The 18,860-nt window shown below is 38.2% G+C and overlaps 2 protein-coding genes across 2 annotated transcripts; both read left to right on the top strand.

Moving 5' to 3' along the window:
* The first annotated feature begins 4,560 nt into the window (after positions 1 to 4,560).
* On the top strand, positions 4,561 to 11,218 carry LOC105047327 (UDP-glucose 4-epimerase GEPI48). Its single transcript, XM_073259070.1, has 9 exons — positions 4,561 to 4,978; positions 6,640 to 6,689; positions 7,337 to 7,472; positions 8,169 to 8,270; positions 8,350 to 8,577; positions 9,582 to 9,663; positions 10,186 to 10,268; positions 10,486 to 10,577; positions 10,830 to 11,218. The coding sequence occupies exons 1-9, from the start codon at positions 4,796 to 4,798 to the stop codon at positions 10,921 to 10,923; spliced, it is 1,050 nt and encodes a 349-aa protein (XP_073115171.1). The 5' UTR covers positions 4,561 to 4,795; the 3' UTR covers positions 10,924 to 11,218.
* A 2,627-nt stretch (positions 11,219 to 13,845) lies between these two features.
* Positions 13,846 to 16,557, top strand: LOC140858666 (dynamin-related protein 12A-like; the record flags this gene model as incomplete). The annotated part of the gene is given in 4 exon segments (XM_073259974.1): positions 13,846 to 14,162; positions 15,703 to 15,766; positions 15,874 to 15,978; positions 16,456 to 16,557. Coding segments are annotated over 4 exon segments (400 nt in total), but the record flags the coding sequence as incomplete, so codon positions are not given.
* Between the last annotated feature and the right edge of the window lie 2,303 nt (positions 16,558 to 18,860).

The following is an 18,860-nucleotide window of genomic DNA, read 5'->3' as shown; positions in this document are numbered from 1 at the left end:
CATCTCCAGTGAAGCTGATTAACAGTGTCGAGATTTTTCTGAGTCGGTCAATCGACAATTTCATTCGGAAGAAGGTCGAGTAAAACAGAGCGTCAGTTGAGCTTTCATTATCAATAAATATCTTTTTTTACATCATAATTCGCTATTGTTGTTGAAACAATAACAGTGTTATCGTGGGGAGTTTGAATTCTCTGAGCATCTTCCTCCGAGAAGGTTATTACATCATGGAGTCTTGGTCGCTTCGTCGACTCTTTGTCAGAAGTTGCCCCCCGGTCTAGTCGTTTGGTGATCATGTTGATAACTCCCGCGGTCGGTTGGTTATTCACAGCTTCCTCAATCGTTTGGGGTTGTCGATTGAGAGGGGGTTGAGTCGGCGGCTCCCTCCTATATTTCTCGAGGTAGCCACGTCATATCAGGACTTCTATTTCATCCTTGAGCTGGATACATTGTTCGGTGTCATGACTATGGTCTCGGTGAAACCGACAATACTTCCTTCAATCACGGTTCATCACTTTCATCGGCGAAGGATGTCATAGATAGTCCGCCCCTTCGATCTCCATGAGGATCTGTGCACGAGGAGCAGAGAGAGAGGTATAGCAATTATACCTGTTATGCGTCGGCTTCGAACTCCGTCATCAGGGTGAGGCTTGCTTATTGGATGGGGGCCTACTTGTTTCGACCGGAGCTCCACTCTTCTTCTATTTTGTTTCTGACCTTTATTTTCTGTTTGGCGCCGGTCAGAAGTTTCTTCGTCTGCATGCATGTATTTGTACGCACGTTCTAAGAGTTCAGCATATGTCCGAGGGAAAATTTTATCCAGTGAGTACGTGAATCGGGATCCCCTCAGACATCTTTTCATGACTAATATGGCCATGTCTTTGTTGAGGTTCTTGACCTCAAGCATGGCTGCATTGAATCGGACCATGAAATCTCGGAGTATTTCGGTCTCTCTTTGTTTGATCGAAAAGAGACTATCCGAGGTTCGTGGCGGCCTTCGACTGGTGCCAAAATGGGCCACGAAGGAATGTTCCAGCTGCTCAAAGGAGTGGATATTTTTCGACCGAAATCCAGAGTATCAGGCCCAAGCAGCTTTTCGAAGTGTAGCCGGAAAGCCGATGCACAGGAGGACGTCAGTTGCTCCCTGGATTGTCATGAGAGCAGCTCTCGAAGTGATCGATTGGATCGGTGGAACCGTCATAGGGCTCCACATACGGCATCTTGAATCGAGTCGGGATCGGTTCGTTCAAAATAAGTCGGGAGAGAGGTTGGGCGGTATGAAAATCGAAGTCGTTTGATGATTTGTGACCATCTACCTGGAGCTGGATGAGTCAGCGGTTGATTTCTTCAAACTTACGTTCATAGTCTTCAAGCCGTCGGTGGTGGGAGACTCCAGGGGTTGATCCTCTCGATGAATTAGAGGCAGATGGTGTTCGCAGTCGCTTCCCCTTGCTCGATCTAATTGGAAAGGAGAGGGGTACTGTGAATGGTGGGTGGCGCGTCGAGATTGCCGCAAGTGCCGCTGCTCATCCTGTTGAGAGAGCCGAGATCGCCGTTCTGATGGAGGAGACAGAGATCGTCATGGATGACGGCGGCTATGCTTGGAAGGCACTGAATGCGCCACTGGTTGCTCCGCCGATGGTTGTGGTGGCTGGATTTGCTGTTGTTGGAGGCTTTTGACTGCCTCCACGAGAACGTTCATTTGTTGCACGATCGCAGCAATCTGGACGTCTGTGGTAACCACGGAGTATGGAGAACTGGGCTCTGCTATCGGAGGCAGGGGAGGGGCCTCTTCTCGACGAGAAGAGTGTCTCATCGAGCTGGTCGCCGTTGATTGTTGAGCTCTGGTTCTCGTCATTGCGAGTTTTCTTCTTGTCATTGTCTTCTCCATACCTGACGCGCCAATCTGTTGCTGCCAATCCCCTTGTCGCCTGTTTGTCGGGAACGAGCACTCACAAAATGAGGTCCGTACTGATCGAAGTTGTCTCCGGTGGGGACTCTCCCAAGTCAGAGAAGGAGACTGGGCAACAGTAGAATGAGAATGGAGACAGAGCTCAGCGTATCAAAATTAGCTTATCGAAACTTATTGCCTTACCCTCTTTTTATAGAGTAAATCGTCGTAACTGTCGGATATGATCCCGTATTTAACGGCATAAAATTACAGGACGGTAATCTCGTAGTGGATTATTAATCTCCATGAATTACGCTGCGATATCAGAGGAGTAACCATCCGTGATGGTTATGATATATTTGAATGAGTCGGCCGACTGTGCATTGAGAGTCGGTTGTCGGTTAGTAACTCTGAAATACCGACGATCGAAGAGTTTATTGTCTGTAGAGTCCGAACATCGACCGTCTACCGATCTTGATTCGATGAGAAATGTTTGATCGATCGGTCGAGAGTAGCGTCGGCTTGCTCAGCCGACATATAGTCGGTAATTGCTTCTAGAATTATCTGTTTGTTTGGTGGGTCAGAATCGGACGTCGATTGATGTGCATCAAAAATTGATCGATTTACTCATATATATATATATATATATATATATATATATATATATATATATATATATATATATATATATATATATGACTAGGTTACGAGAAGAGTAGTACTCGTCCGTCGAGGATTGAGGCTATCTGAAAGCCACGCATCACATAATCCACTTTGCAGCAACGAGACCACCGTAACTAAGCTCACATGTACCGGCCCGACAATCTGGATCCACCCTTTAAACGTTCTGTCCTCGAGAAGTGGCCCCACTTAACTGAGACTACTTGGGTGCTTAATTTGTTTTATAGGTAGGATCACTTATTTTCTTATGACTATGTCATCAGAGCAACGCCTGGAATAATGGACAGCTTGTCTGGCCACCCAAGAAGAGGCAATGTCTACGTGGGTTGTTCATTATTATATTTTACTTTTTCTGTCATCACATCTAGACTTATGTCTGAGAGCTCTAGCAACTGAAATCATTCTCATCATAGAACATCACAGATAAAAAAGCCAAATAGGTTGCAAAGAGAAAAGTGAATCACAGAAGGTGTAGCAAGTATAAAATGAGAAGGCAATCATTATTCATAATGCAATAAGTACCTTAGATTTGAGCCAAAAAAAAAAAAGAAAGAAAAAAATCAGGTTCACTTTGTCAAACACTTCCATAGCCCCATCAGTATGAACTTTATTTATTATTTTCTACCATAATAATGCATGCATTGTTCGTTGCAGTTTTCTCTTTTCCTTTTTGTTGATATTGTCAATGTCAGAATAGAAATTAAAACTGATGCAACTGTTAAATTTTGTATTATTATTCTTAATTCTAGATGCCGTAGTGTGATCTTATATATGCGGTACCAAGGACTCCATGTCAAAATATTATGCACATCCATCTTAGACTTTCCTTTATCAGCAACAAAACAAGAAAACTGCATTAATTGAAAGTGATCGCTTTTTGGAGGATGGGTGCACATATATGTTGGCAGGGATACCATTAAACAGTTACATTTATTTGTTGCTAAGAATAATTGATTGTTTAAAAGTTAGACAAGCTAACTCTAAGGACTCTCGTGCAGCAATATATTTAGATCTATTTTAATTATTTATTATAAAAAAATTTAATATTTATTTAAAATTATAAAATTAAAATAATAATTTTTGATTAAATTTTTTGGATAAAATTTAAATGATTACAAATTATATCAGAATAGATCCAATCCATAATTTTTTTAGACTAAAGAATATTATCACATGAAATTATTAGAATTAATTACAGGCCGCTCATTTACGAAAAGATATATGAATTTAGATTCACAGATACGTCGCTATGTCGACATTTAGATGAAGAAAATATACGAAAATTTATATAAATAAAATTTAATATTATCATCGTACCAGCAATGAATCTCAATTTTTGATTAGTAAAATAAAGATCTGATGCGGTGGCCTGGATTTGTAGACAAATCCATAGCAATCTCGTCATCATTGACCATGGAACATTCTTTCATCACGTTTCCCTGATTTGTTATATGACATTGCAACAAACCCACAAAGAAACATGTACGTCTTAGAATCCATCCTCTTCCTTAAACAAGTCAAAAAAACTTATCATAGCGTAGACTGTTGACAAGGTGGCAGGTCCACAGTCCAAGTACATGTCGGCATTGTTTCAGCTAGAAGACGCATTCATTGGAAGGCTACCCTTCAAAGGGAGACCCAAAAGTAGGTGCCAAAAGCCTCTAACCGACCACCCTCTTGGGCCCCCTTTATTATATTGTAAAAGCCTACAAAGGTTGGCTTCCCTTCCCTTCCCTTTCCAAATCCGTGAGCAGTGAGTCCCCCTCAAAACAGCTAACTTTATTCCCCTTCCACCCCCGATCCAACGACCCGCAAATTTTTCCGGCATAAAAACATATTCCAACGGATCAGTCTCAACACGTGGCACGCTGCCACCCCTCCTGGACACGTGTATTCCACCGATCCGCAACCGTTGCGTTTGGAACCGACCATGTGTAGAATATTTATTCGCATTATTTTATATTTTTTTAGCCTGTTAAATACCCGAGGCGTCTAAGTTATTCTCGATAGCGCGTTGTTCGATAATCCCGACGGCTTGGAATAAACCCCGGGTATAAATAACCATCCTTCGCCGGATCTCCTTCCTGCCTTGGCTTCTATTCGAACAGCCGAATTCCAATTCGTTCATTCCCACTCTTTGTTCTCCTTCTCCTCTTTCTCTCTCTCGCTCTCGTTCTCTCGTCGTGATCTCTCGTTCTCGGTCTCGGGCTCGGTCGATTGTTCATAATGGCGCAGAATATTTTGGTGACGGGCGGGGCGGGGTACATCGGGAGCCACACGGTGCTGCAGCTCCTTCAGGGGGGGTTCAATGCCGTCGTGGTGGATAACCTCGACAACTCCTCGGATGTTGCCATCAAGAGGGTTGCGGAGCTCGCTGGGGAGTCCGGCAAGAATCTTAGTTTCCATAAGGTATCGATCTTGTTCTTTGGATAAATGGGAAGAGATGGGTCTCGATTTTTTTTTTCCATTTTTGATGGAACATGAGTTGTTCTTTGGCATTCGGTGGTTATATCCATATGTGTGTGTGTGTGTGTTTTTTTTTTTTTTTTTTTTACTTTGGAGAAAAAAATGATTGTTTGTCTGTTATTTGATTGGAGGAATTGTGAGTTTCTTGCTGCCCTGTTTCATGTGCAGGGGGTTGATTGGACTTTTTTTGATGATTTAATGATCATTTTTCTTTAAAGATTTGTTTTTTTGGCGATGTCTTTGTAAAAATGTTATTTTTCGGCTGGTTTTCAATTGGGGACTTTTTATTGCCCTGTTTAAGAGTATATGTGATCCAAAGGTTTTTGCTTTTTTGTTTGCGATTTTGGGGTTTCGGTAATTTTAGGTCACGCCTGATGTTAGATGAGAATTTTTATTTAGCTGTTAGTTTATAAATTATCGTTATTTTTGGGTTCCGGTGAAGCGCAATGGCCTGTTTAAGTGCAGCTTTATTTTGGATTTTAGTTTAATGGTTAAAGATTGGCTTTTTCGATTGCATTGTAGAGTGATTTTCTCATAAATTGCTGGTTTTTTGGCCGATTTCTATTGAAATATTCTTGTTGCCTTGTTTTTAGTATATTTGTAATCTATTTTTCCCCCTTTGTTGATTGCAATTCTAGGGTTTCTGTGATTCTAAGGCACAGTTTCTGGTAGATGAATATTTATCGGACATCATTTTTGAAACCTGACAAATTATTGGGTTTAGTTATTTTCCATCTGACCTGAATCAGGGGATCGGCTTGTAACCTTTTATAGCGCTTAGGTGTTCAGTTTCATATAATACTCAATTTTGGATCACACCACGCTAACAGGCGCTTATGCATGCACTCTGATGCACAGTACACTAGTGCACATCACAACCCACATTTACCGCTTACTGGATTGGGAAATGTGCTGGTAACCAGAATGTGAAGCAAAAAGGAAATACTTTGTTTGACAGATTTTTTTTACGAGAAATTCTGGAGCTACAAAAGATGAATTCTTTTACATGGAGCTGGCTTTAATTTCTGTATCAGAAAATGAGTCAGCTGACAATTATTTTATGACATAGGTAATATAAAGTTTTGAAAATTCTTGTTTATCCATTAAAAGCTTTCCCTATCAATCCATTAATAACTTTCATCATTTGCATGTTGACATCACTCGTTTTAGGTAAAGACTACCAATTATGTCCTGCGGACATTATTGCATGAGCATCACTGATCACTTTATCCATTCTGATTTTCTGCATTTTGAGACATCTGCACTCACTGGAACCAAATGGACTTGTTTAAGTGATGATCCTTTTCCCATTCTCCATGGTGCTCATCCGTTGTTTTTGCAGTCACTAATGTTTCCTCTCGTAACCGGTGGTGACTATTCTCTCTGTATTTTTATTACATTTTTGTGTCTTTTTTTTAAAAAAATACCACTTCATGGGAACATGGAAGGCATTGACCTATGTAATATCCCTCTATGCTTTGTAGGCGTGAATGAGTTTTTGTTGTTGCAAATCCTGTTGTTATCTTGGTATTCACGCAGCTAATGCAACATTACAAAATTTATTGCATAGACTTGATTCCTAATGTATCTGTATGCTTTTGCAGATTGACCTTCGAGATAAAGAAGCACTAGACAAGGTGTTTGCTTCAACAAAGTAAGGCATTTTCCAAGTATAATTATCCATTTGCTGGCATCTTAATTTGTTTCATAACATTTTCTTCTCTGTAATAGTTGTAGCCATTAACCCTAGGCCACAAGCATCTAAAGTTGTCTGACATACACAGGAGCTACCTTCATTGTCAATTTCTTGGATGCTTGTAACAACCAAGAAACCATATTGCTTCTAGCATGTATCTGCTACTTCATACTCCTTGTATGGAGAGATATATTGCAATATATGCCATGCTGTACTGCCCTGTACCAGAAAACAATGAGTAGATATGGGGGTGTACCTGGTACCTACCATACCAATACATGATCAGTACGGTCTTGTATAGCAGTTTTTCATACCTTGGGTAGTATTATCAATGGACGATTTGTAAAGATCCTTGTTAGATCGATAAGGCTGACTTATAACTGTAATAATGAATGTCCACATCCATTCACTAGATTTTTGACAGTTTCTAAGCAGTGTTAAAAGTGTTGTCATGGTCATTAAATTCAAATTCTTAGCAAATTCAAATAATCATTATATTGGCAGCTCTTTTTGATTGCTTTTCTATAATTTAGAACTATTATACAAGTGGTTGTGCTCTTTCACTTGAATTTTTTATATTTTTCTACTGTCATCTTTTTCTGCAGGTTTGATGCTGTCATTCACTTCGCTGGATTAAAAGCTGTTGGTGAAAGTGTACAGAAGCCGTTGCTATATTATAACAATAATCTTATTGGTACAATAACTCTTTTGGAAGTAATGGCTACTCATGGATGCAAAAAGGTACCGTCAACTTATACTTAAATCTTGGACCAATATATTTGTTCTTAGAAGGCCACTAGGATGTTTTCAGATTAGAAAGGTGCAAAACATTTACCAAAGCTCATGTAAATTGCATAGTTTTCTCTTCTATGAGATGCATCTGGCACATTTAGTTCACAGTGACTAGGATGACTTCATGTTGCAATATGTGTCTTGCATGTCTAGCTCAATTATTCACATATCCTCTGTTTGCACCACAAGAATGTAATTCATCAGGTAAAAAAATTAGGGACTGATGGTATTGTCCCATTGGTGCTTAATTGTTGGAAGATAAGGTGCAGTGCTTCTGAATTCTTATCTTCAATGTTCAATCTAAAATGTTTGCACATTTTATCATCCCTAAAATATTTCAGTGGACAGCATATGCAGAATGTATGATTAATATAAGTTGCATTTTGTTTTTCATTGTCTTCCCCCCCTAAAAAAAAAGAGATCTCGGCCTTTTAGTTTCTGGGTAAGTTTAGTAACTGAAATATATTAGTAATTGGCTATAAGGGAACCCATCATTTCCTCTTTTTTATCCCTTGCCTGATTTGCTAAGTTATAGCAAGCAATGAGTTTGCAGTTGAACTATATTTCAATTTTCTTGTACACATTTGTCTTGGTAGAGACACTTTATATGAAATATTAATCATCATCTGAGTTAGCATTTTCCAGCTAGTATTCTCGTCATCAGCTACTGTCTATGGTTGGCCTAAGGAAGTCCCCTGTACAGAAGAATTCCCTCTATTTGCAATGAATCCATATGGACGTACTAAGGTTTGCTCTTTTCTTGTTTCCTACATCTTTCCATTGCATTTTCTGCTTTGAACTAATATCATTATATGGATGCTTGCAGCTTATTATTGAAGAGATTTGTCGTGATGTATACTGTGGAGACTCTGATTGGCAGATAATATTGCTTAGGTATTTTAATCCTGTTGGTGCTCATCCCAGTGGATACATTGGTGAAGATCCTCGGGGAATTCCAAACAACCTCATGCCCTTTGTACAACAAGTTGCAGTTGGGAGGAGGCCTGCCCTTACAGTTTTTGGAAATGATTATTCAACCGAGGATGGCACTGGGGTATTGTTATTTGACCTATGTACTTGTTTAGCTTATGTTGTGAACTTGTGATACCTTTGAATTATTGGGAAATGATTTTACCAGATGTGCAGTCGTAATGGGACCAGCATAGTTTGAGTTTCAGAACTAGAAATTCATTGTTTACAGAGTAGATCTTATTTTTCCCTTCCCTTTTTTCTGTCTTTTCTTTTCTTTTCTTCTTTCTTTCTTTCTTTCTTTCTTTCTTTTTTGGTTTGAGTATATTGTGTGAGACGTACCTTTGAAACCATCAGATGTAACATTGGGAATGGTAATTTTGTTGGTTTTATGTTCGTTATTTATGCCATATATCATGAAAAGTATTTCATACTCTAAAATGTAAAAGTCTCTTATCAATCTATGAACCTACGCCAAATGTGGTTTAACTTGCTACAAATTGAGGGAGCGGTCATGCCATGTTGCAAATACAAAGAGATAGTGTGGTTTCTTTATGTAGTTGAAATTGTATAAAATGGAAGGTATTAGGCTGAGTTAAATATCAAGTACTTCTTAATTGTGACTTTCCCATCTCTTAACAGTGCTATGTTATCATCTTGTTGTGCTTCAAAGCTTAATCACCTACATCCATGGATGATATATTCTTGATTTTTACCTTCCACTTATGTATTATTTGTAATGATCCAAAAGGAGCCATATCTAGCATGTCATAAAATTATTCAAGTCATATCATGCACATCTCTCGGACATTGTTTACCAGCTATACGAGTTCTCTTTCCTGTCAGTACTTCGAGTGCAGATCATGCCTTAGAACTAATGAGAAACTTAATTATTGTATCAGTTTTTTTACAATTGAAAGACCTGTTCTTTATGTAGAGTACCTTTGATTTTGCTATGTATATTTTTCTCTTTTACCTTAACCTTGAAGGTTGCCATGATGTATCGGTGGTTAGAACTTGGAACTGTCTGCTGTTAAAATATTTGTTTTTGCATTGCTGTTATTTACGGACATTATGCCATCATGGCAGGTACGGGATTATATTCATGTGGTTGATCTGGCTGATGGGCATATTGCAGCCCTTAGGAAGCTTTTTGATGGCTCTAAAATGGGTGCGCAACTTACTTTGCTAGTTTCTTTCTATCTCTCCTCCCTCTTTCTCCATCCAGCATAGATAAACTCTTAAATTTCCTCTACATAGACGATTGACATCCCCCCTCCTCCCCATCCCCAAACCCGCCCAAAAAAAAAAAAAAAAACCCAAAAAAAGACAGGAAGATGCTTGAATTTGTTTCCGATGAGTCCACAGGTGAGAGAAACAAGGAAATCTGGATGTCATGATGAGCATGTGAAAAGCTTGCTAGAGGATTTACCAGTCTTTTCAGTTTAAGATATATCTTTTAGGAACACTGTCTTCCCTAAATCATTAATTTCTTTTAGGAACGCTGTCTTTCCTGAATAGACTAGCCATCCACATATGTGCATAACTTATATAATTCAATGCAGTTGTCATCATCAATGTTCTCTTTGAATGGTTCTGCACAGTTATTCATAGTTAGGTATTAAACAAACTTTATATTAAATAGCTAATATCTTGCTGTCTTTGCTCTGATTAAGTTGCTTGTGAGTGACAGGCTGCGAAGTGTATAATCTAGGGACTGGGAAAGGAACATCTGTTCTGGAAATGGTGACAGCATTTGAGAAGGCCTCTGCAAAGGTACCACTGCTTACTGTTCATGATGATTTCATTGGGTAGTTAAATTTCTAAGGGCCACTCAAATTTCTGTTTGGAACCCCCATTTGGGGCACCCCAAAAAGAAAAATGATGCTTAATGGATTGAGGATTGAAATACTTGAAACTGGATGAATTATCTTGTTTTTTTTTTTTCCATGCATTGAGGATTTGTAGTTACTGATCCTGGAAATTCTTTCAGAAAATCCCTCTGGTCATGGCTGGAAGGCGGCCTGGTGATGCTGAAATTGTTTATGCATCAACTGCCAAAGCAGAGAAGGAGCTGAATTGGAAGTATGTGCACAATCATAGCATCAGTACATTGTCACTGACATGCGTTCATGAATTTGTGGGAAATATATTTGTTCACATTCATTTTTTTCATTCCTGCCGTCTTTCATTTGTTCGGTTTGGGTAGTCATTTAATTTATTGCAAGCCTGATAGTTGTTTGACTGAAAATGGGAATTGTCTTTATTGTAGGGCAAGGTACAGAAGTCATATGTACACTCTTGCTAACTGAAGTAACCCATTTTTTCCTGTTATAGGGCAAAGTATGGCATCGATGAGATGTGTCGAGATCAGTGGAACTGGGCTAGCAAGAACCCCTGGGGATATGGATCACCTGACTCATCTAACTAAAGGAACAATTCTTTACAATAACATCAGCTTTTCAATTCATAAAGAAGAAATGCTAATTTATGGACTTCATGTAAATGGGGTATAGGTCTAGCTAATGTCCTTTTCGATGTAATAATCTTTGTTACAGGTAAATATGCTTATTTCATGAAAGAGGCATGACTTTTAGTTGTCTTTATGCATTTCTGGACTTTTATGTAAATGGAGTATAGGTCTTGCTAATGTCCTTTTCGATGTAATAATCTTCGTTACAAATGAATATGCTTAGTTCATGAAAGAGGCATGACCTTTAGATGTTTCTTGCTGTTTCTTTCTGAAAGGCCATGTTTCCATCCTAGGATTGCTATGGCGCTGGATTGTTATATGACCTTTTCTTGTAATTTTACTGACCACCGGTGGGCACTTGGTGCTGTACTTGGTAAAAATCTCACTAATGTGGTTTTTAGGAAAGGTTGTGTATATAATCTTCCAAGGAAGCGTTTCAAGTGAAATTAAACCTCATCGAGGGGGATCACATTCATCCGACTCATTCTTTTCTTTGCAATGTCAATTTGTCTGGCAGAAATGTCTCTTTTTCTTTTCCTGGGTTTTAAATGGTGAAGCGATCTGGAGCTATTTGAGATGAAGTTAGTGAAATATAGCAGAAGTTTCTGCAAACCTTGTTTGAGTTGAAACGGCAGATGATGAAATCTTTGTGTATGCATATAATTTGAATTTGATAGGATATGGTGATTCAACTTATCCAAGGGTGACAAATTACTCCTGCAGTGATCATCTATGCTAGATATAAAAGTCAAGAGTGAATATTTCCAAAGCAAGTATAGCTTTTGAATTTAATTGAAGAAATCCTCGGTGGTGAACTACCTTTTGAAGAGTTCTTAAAAGGATGAAAATTCTGAGAAACGTAAGAGAAATATTTTAATTAATTATAAATTTTGTGAGATGTTTTCAATGAGTCCCAGATCATCAAAATTTAATAATTGAAAAAATATATCTTTTGAAAGGTTGCAGATTTTAAGTAGATTATGGTTGGTTTCAACTCTTTGACCTAACAAATTTTGAAATCTGTGACCAGATGTGTAAGATACACGGGGCTTAACGTCCTATTAGAAAAATGCCCTTTGTATGATCGTAACAACATCCATTCCTAAATTTCTATATAAGAGAAATTCTTTGTGCACCGTGGGTGGCATAGAAAATTCAATGTGAAGTATATCGCTTTATCTGATTGATCCACGTAGTCATCATTTTTTAATATGCATTTAATTCTTGTAGATCAGTTTTTTCATTTAAAAATTTTGTATAATGAAAATTTCTACATCTTTTGAAAAAAAATTATGGCATTCTGTGACGTAATATAGCCCAGAATATTATAATATGATTTAAGATATCATAATATGAAAGAGTTATTTTTGTCCAACCACTTTTCAGATTTTTTTTGTTTGAAAATTTTGAATGACAAAAATGCTTATGTTCTTTAAAAAAAATTATGACATCCTGTGCATATTATGGGCACGGGATGTCGTAATATGGATATAGAATGTCATAATTTTTTTAAAGAATAGATGTTTTTGTCATATAAATTTTTAAATAAAAAATTAATTTATAGGTATTAAATGCGTGTTGAAAAATAATGACTAAGTGGATTAATCGAATGAGACAGTGTATTTCACATCAGATTTTTTACACCAACCATGGTGCACAAAAAATTTCACTTCCACATAAACCAATAAATAGTTGCAAAAAAGGTGCCTCTCCATCCGTGATCTGAAAGCCCATTTCAGATGGACGAAATGTCCATTCCCCATCCCCAGATTGAGACCAGTCACAGTCAAAGCGTTCCAGTTTATCCATTGAAAAATGAAGCTCCACATGTTCTAAGAATTCTATAGTTCTCAGGAAGGTTTGTCGGCTTATACTTTGAATTACCCATGGATTCCATTGTGTCAATATGTTTAGCATTTCCAAACGAGCAAAATTGGGCACAAGATGAGGTTTTTTTTTTTGATGAGATTGTAGAGTATAAAATCCAGTCTCCAGCTAATCTTGTCCGCAGTACAAGCCAAGGTCCAAATTTTACGAATCTTCAGAAGAATTTAAAAACAATAACTATGATGACTACGAAACTCACATTTACCATAAATATTTTGGACTTGGACTGTGATGATTAAAGTAAACTGAGATCTTCCCTCCTGATGACATGCTAATCAAGTAAATTACAGAGGTCAAAGTTTACCAAAAGCATCGATCGCAACAATCCTATTAACTTAAGAACCCGATTGTCCACAAATAAACTTCATCTTGCTTTCAATCTTAAAGTGTTAACAACTGCTCATCAAGGAAACAGGACCTCAGGAAAAGAGTGGTTTTCAGCATTAAACTTGGTCTTGCCTGCATAATTACTGGATCAAATAGTTAATAACTCATGGATTAAATTTCTTTTCATTTCTTAAACAGACAAGTTATCATTGCCTTTAAACTTCGTGGTATCTAAATATCCTGCCACACATGTTCCGCCACGTAGATTCCTGAAAGAAAGCGGGAAATTTTTTTTTTTTTTTTCAAGCTAGCGTGACATCTACGGCCATGACAATAAACCCCCACAAAAAAAATTGATGCTAATCAACGGCTAATAAAAGCTTACGAGTAGCGGGGTAAGGAGACAGGTCACGGTGCGGAAAGATAAAGCCACTTAACGCGCGAGACGGGACCGAGCCCATGATTAAAGTTAGCGGCGCGATGGCGAAACGACACCCGCCCCCAGAGGAGGAAAGAAACCAAGTGCCACTTTATCGGACGGTCCCCATCGTCCCATCCCCACCATCTAAGTACCGCGGTACATAGTGCGCACGTCTCCTCGAGCCTTTAAAGGCAAAACATAAGAAAAATTTGAAACCCCACATAGCCAGCCCGCGATTCGCTCGCCAATCGCCCACTCCCTCCCTCCCTCCCTCCCTCTCTCTCTCTCTCTCTCCCCCCACCTCTTCTTTGGAAGGCCGGCATCTGCGCGTTCGAGCAAGTTTTCCGATCCGTTTTTTTCGCGGGATCTGAGCATTCTTCACGTTAAAGGTGTCTTTTGATCTCCTTTCATAGCGTTTTGGGCGAGAGAGGGGATGGAGAATTTGATTTCTTTGGTGAATAAGCTACAGAGGGCTTGCACTGCCCTCGGAGACCACGGGGAGGAGAGCACGCTGCCGACGCTCTGGGATTCGCTGCCGGCGATTGCCGTTGTCGGAGGGCAGGTATGGGTTTCTAGATCTTGATTCATCAGAGTCGTGTCTCTGCTTGTTTCGGTGAGATCTGGGTGATTTCTTTCGCATTGCTGCAGATTTTGGGGTTTTATTGGTTGGATCTTTGGTTTTTGGGTTCTAGGTGGGAGATCTTCTCTGTTTCGACGTTATTTTTTCAGATTTGAATGTCAAGATGGTTTGTTTATGCTTGTTTGCGTTGCTGATGTTTGATTTCGTACTGCAGGACCGCTTCTGGGTCCTGTTTGTGCCTGCTGATTGAAATCTCTTGAAATAATTGCCAATATGATGAAAAGTTTCTTCGCGGGCCCTCTCCTGCTTTTGTCATCTAGTTTCAATGATCTACTTTGGGTCCATATATGATATACTGTCTATACTTCTTTTATATCTAAAGCATTTCTTGGTTTTCTTTTTTTTGCACATTTCTTTGCTTTATTATTTGACACGGTTTTCCGTTGCTTTTTCCCATCCTGTACTATTAAAGTTTATACCCCTACGACAAGTAATTTGAGATGCTTCTGCATAATGTTTTCTGGAAAAATTGGTACTTCTTTGGGAGCTAAAGACTCTAGCTATTTCCTCGGTCAAGTCGTACTCATTCCACAGTTATTTTGAAAATTTCCACTGTTTGCCGTACTTTATTGTTTCGTTTGATAATGCTAGAGTTGTCTCCTTAACATCGAGGATATCTTTTTGACCTGTTCATCTCATTTCATTTAAAATGCCCGTAACACATGAGGTTCTTTAGCTTTGAATGACTTCTTGGAACTGCCATTGTCATTCTTAATACCATCCAAAGTGATGTCTACAACTCCGGACCCAGCGTCTCTCGTTTTAAACAAAATATTAGTGTAAAACAAGAGAAAAAAAAAAAAGGAGAGCTAATGATATCGAGTTCAAATAGTATTTTTTTTTTCTATCCTTTACAATTCTTTCCTTCATCTTGGTTTTATTATTACTTGATATGTTCGTGCCTGGTTCATACACATCATTTTAGAGGATATACCAAATAGCCGTCAAATTTTTGACCAAGACATGCACAATCATCAGTATCTCTATAAGACCGAGTTAAATAATTTTTATGAAGTTGAAATGCAAAATATGTAGCACTCTGTTCCCTCTTTCCACAACTTCACTTAAATGTGCAAACAGACTTGATTCCTTACATACGACAAAGCAGCATTCCAAGTGATTTGTACTTATACATCAACATTATTTTTTAATCCATTTGCATTAAAGACACTCATGATCCAAGAGTTGCCTTGGAAGTTGCAAAACATTTGGAGCTCTCTATCTATCTAATCATCCAGTGCTTGCTATCTACTTCAGCAAAACCACGAGTCCCAACTGTTTAATTTTAGAGAATGTAACATTCCAAGATTTGGAGATATTATATATTAAATTCATAATTTTACTCTCACATGATCTCATATAGTGCTTTATGGGTACTTTAAACACATTTAACTATTCTTAAACATTGTTTGATGGTATATGGTATATCCGGTCTCGTGATGTCACTTTGCCATGCTTGCAGAGCTCAGGTAAATCATCAGTTTTGGAAAGCGTAGTTGGGAAGGACTTCCTGCCTAGAGGTTCAGGTAAAATATTGATCCCTTGCTTTAATTCCATGAACTGTGTGTTCAAGACCTCTCTGTCTAGACATTCTTTAAAGTATTGAACAAACCTTGTCAATGAAATTTCACAGGGATTGTTACACGGCGTCCACTTGTGCTGCAGCTTCATAGGATCGATGAAGGGAGAGAGTATGCAGAGTTTATGCACCTTCCAAGAAAGAGGTTCACAGATTTCGGTAATTTTATCTTGCCAACAGATGAAGATTATGTCTCTATTTAGTTCCATTTAAGAAGAAAACACATGGACCTAAGTGTATGAATCTTTTTAATAGAAGCATACAAGAGCATCTAACCTTTCATAACACTATTTTTAGCTTAAAAACGGTGACTTTGTTGAAGTGGCGACCGATTGTGCACTTTTAGTGCATGTAGATTTAATATCTTGAGTATATGTTAGAGTTTATTTATCATTAATGGAAAATATTATTGCTTTTGAAAGGCTGTTGCACTGATAGAGATAGGTGGAAACTCAGCTAGGTGACACCATGTCCTTCCGTCATTTTCTTCATATGTTGTTCCAGTGGATTATTTTTCATGTTCAATGTCTTTCAAATAAATTTTTGGTGGATTTCTTTTATTTTCTGTTATTTGTTTAACAGAATTATGATATCCTTATGCTTTCTTTCTTGCAAATCTTGGTCATGTTCTTGCAGCCGCTGTGAGGAAGGAGATCCAAGATGAAACTGATAGAGAGACTGGTCGCAGCAAGGAAATTTCTCCAGTTCCAATTCATTTGAGTATATACTCTCCTAATGGTGAGGCATTGAGGCAGTTCACTTAGATACATTCCTTTTTTTTCAGATTAGTACACTAAAAATCATGCAAAGGAACAGAACCGCTGTTTCATATACAGACATATACATATACATGATTGTATATAAATGAATTGAGACCTCTTCTATATAATTTTTGATTTGAAGTTTTGTCATCTCTTTGGAGATATTAGGTGTCGGCATTAAGCTGATCTATGGAACTGCCCATACAAAACTCAGAAACCCAAAGCTTGATCTACGAACCTTGTTTCATTTATATGGGGTTTGCAGAACTGATCAATGTATATTTGCAGAATGGATCCATGTATAAACCATTAACATGGGGGAACTCTTATTAGTGGTTCTCAACTTGCATCTTTTGCTCAACCAGTGCCAAATAGCTGTAAGGCGACTTTGGGCAATTATGTTGCCTTAACCATTTATCCTCCAAAAAGTATATAGTGTTGACATTGGATGAAAAATGTATGCCTTTTAGTTAAATGGGCGAGGGCTTTGAAGACATTTCAAGATGTATGCCAACGACGGAAAGTTATATATTCCTCTCAAAAGTGCTAAATTTGATTGTAGAATTTGAAAGTGGCACTTTGGTTAGCTTAGCTTTTAAATTGTTACATATGGAGCAGAAGAGGTTCACAAATGCTCTTTTATGTAAGTTTTGATTTTGTAGGCATTACTTTGATGATCTGGTGGCAAGCTAGATGCATTCGGGCTAGGTTGCAGCTAGATTGCTTGACATGGCGGTGATGACAAAGTAGTGGCATAATATGCTGTTTGGTATGTTCAATCATGTGAATATGGAAAGAGAATGGTACAAATTGGTGCTAGCTTTTCCAACTTTTCCCCTTTACCATTGCTCCCATTTTTTGTTATGTATGTGCTCGAAGCTGATGTTGAGGCAGTTTGTGTGAATATGTGCCTTGTGTCATGGCTTCAAATCCCGGAAGGGCCCATGGGATGCCAACATGGAATGGCATCCCAATTGTTAAGACGAGACCATCCCACTATTATCCCAGCATCTTGATCAGTGTATCCTGTGAGCTGTGACATCCCTTGCATTAAGTGTTGGGATGGGGTAGGATGGCAATGTGCCCTGTTCTATGAAAAAAATCAAAACGGCCCCATCCTATGATATTCAAAATTTTGTCTTGCATAGCTGTTTGTCATCTTTCACTTGGCTGATAGGTCTATTTATGAAAGCTCATGGAACTCCAACAAATAATCTAGGACTTTAGTAATGGGTGGATGGTGTGGCAAGCACATGTGTTTTAAGAAAACTTGGCTGGCATATGTCAACATAAGGTTGTTCATTAATAATGTCAATGCTACATGTAGTGGTGATGGTGAGAATGTGTTCTGGATCTAGGACGTGAGGGAAAGAGAAATGCCAGATTTAGTATAAAGATATTCTTTACAATATCTCTTATTCGGCTAGACAAAGTAGGAACTTATGCTATCATGTGTTGAATAAGAAAGTCATTGTGTTTGTCAAAGTAGTCATTACCAAAATCTTCTTTGGCATCTCTAGACTTATTCTATCCTTGCGGTAAAATATTTATTTTTATTGATGGAGGATGAATAATATGGTAAGTTATGAGAATTTTAAAAGATGATGTTCTATAAGGATAGGAGCAAGGTTTAAATCTCATGGGACAAAGATGTCCCTATTTATCCATAGAATGGGACGCCCAGTTGTCCCATTCCGTCCTGATAGTCTCGGTCATGCATGCTAGTGGATATCCTTAATCTTTCTCCCTTTCTTTTTCCTTTTTTTTTCTTTCTTTTTTTCTTCTTTCTTTTCTTCTTTTTTTTCTCTACTTTTCTTTCTTTATTTTTTCTTTTTCTTCTCTTTCTTTTTTTCATTTTTCTTCTTCTTTCCTTTCATTTTTCCCTTTTCATCATCTTTTCTTCATTTCCTTCTTTCCTCTTTCTTCTCTCCTTGCAAGGATGGGTTTTAGAGTCCCGAGCTTGTCCTGATTTTGTTTTCTCATAGGAACGAGATGGGATGGCCGGGATGGCCCCCATCCCACGAGACATAAAACCTTGGATAGGAGACTAGCATTGCATCGAATTGATAGTAAAAAGTGGCCCAAAGTGATTTACATGGAGGTTGCTAGATTTTTTTTTGTAAATATTTTGCTGGTAAGAAGTAGACCTTGTCACACACTAGTAATGAATGGGGTATTGTTAATCTAGTCCCAGATGGCTGATATAAGCATGATTGGTGTATCGGGAACATAGAGCCATCATTGTTTCTAATAATTTGAATTTGAATAAAGATTTGAAGA

The sequence above is a fragment of the Elaeis guineensis genome, chromosome 6, assembly GCF_000442705.2.
Source record: "Elaeis guineensis isolate ETL-2024a chromosome 6, EG11, whole genome shotgun sequence".
Taxonomy (NCBI): Eukaryota; Viridiplantae; Streptophyta; class Magnoliopsida; order Arecales; family Arecaceae; genus Elaeis; species Elaeis guineensis.
This window is presented reverse-complemented; position numbering and strand designations above follow the sequence as displayed.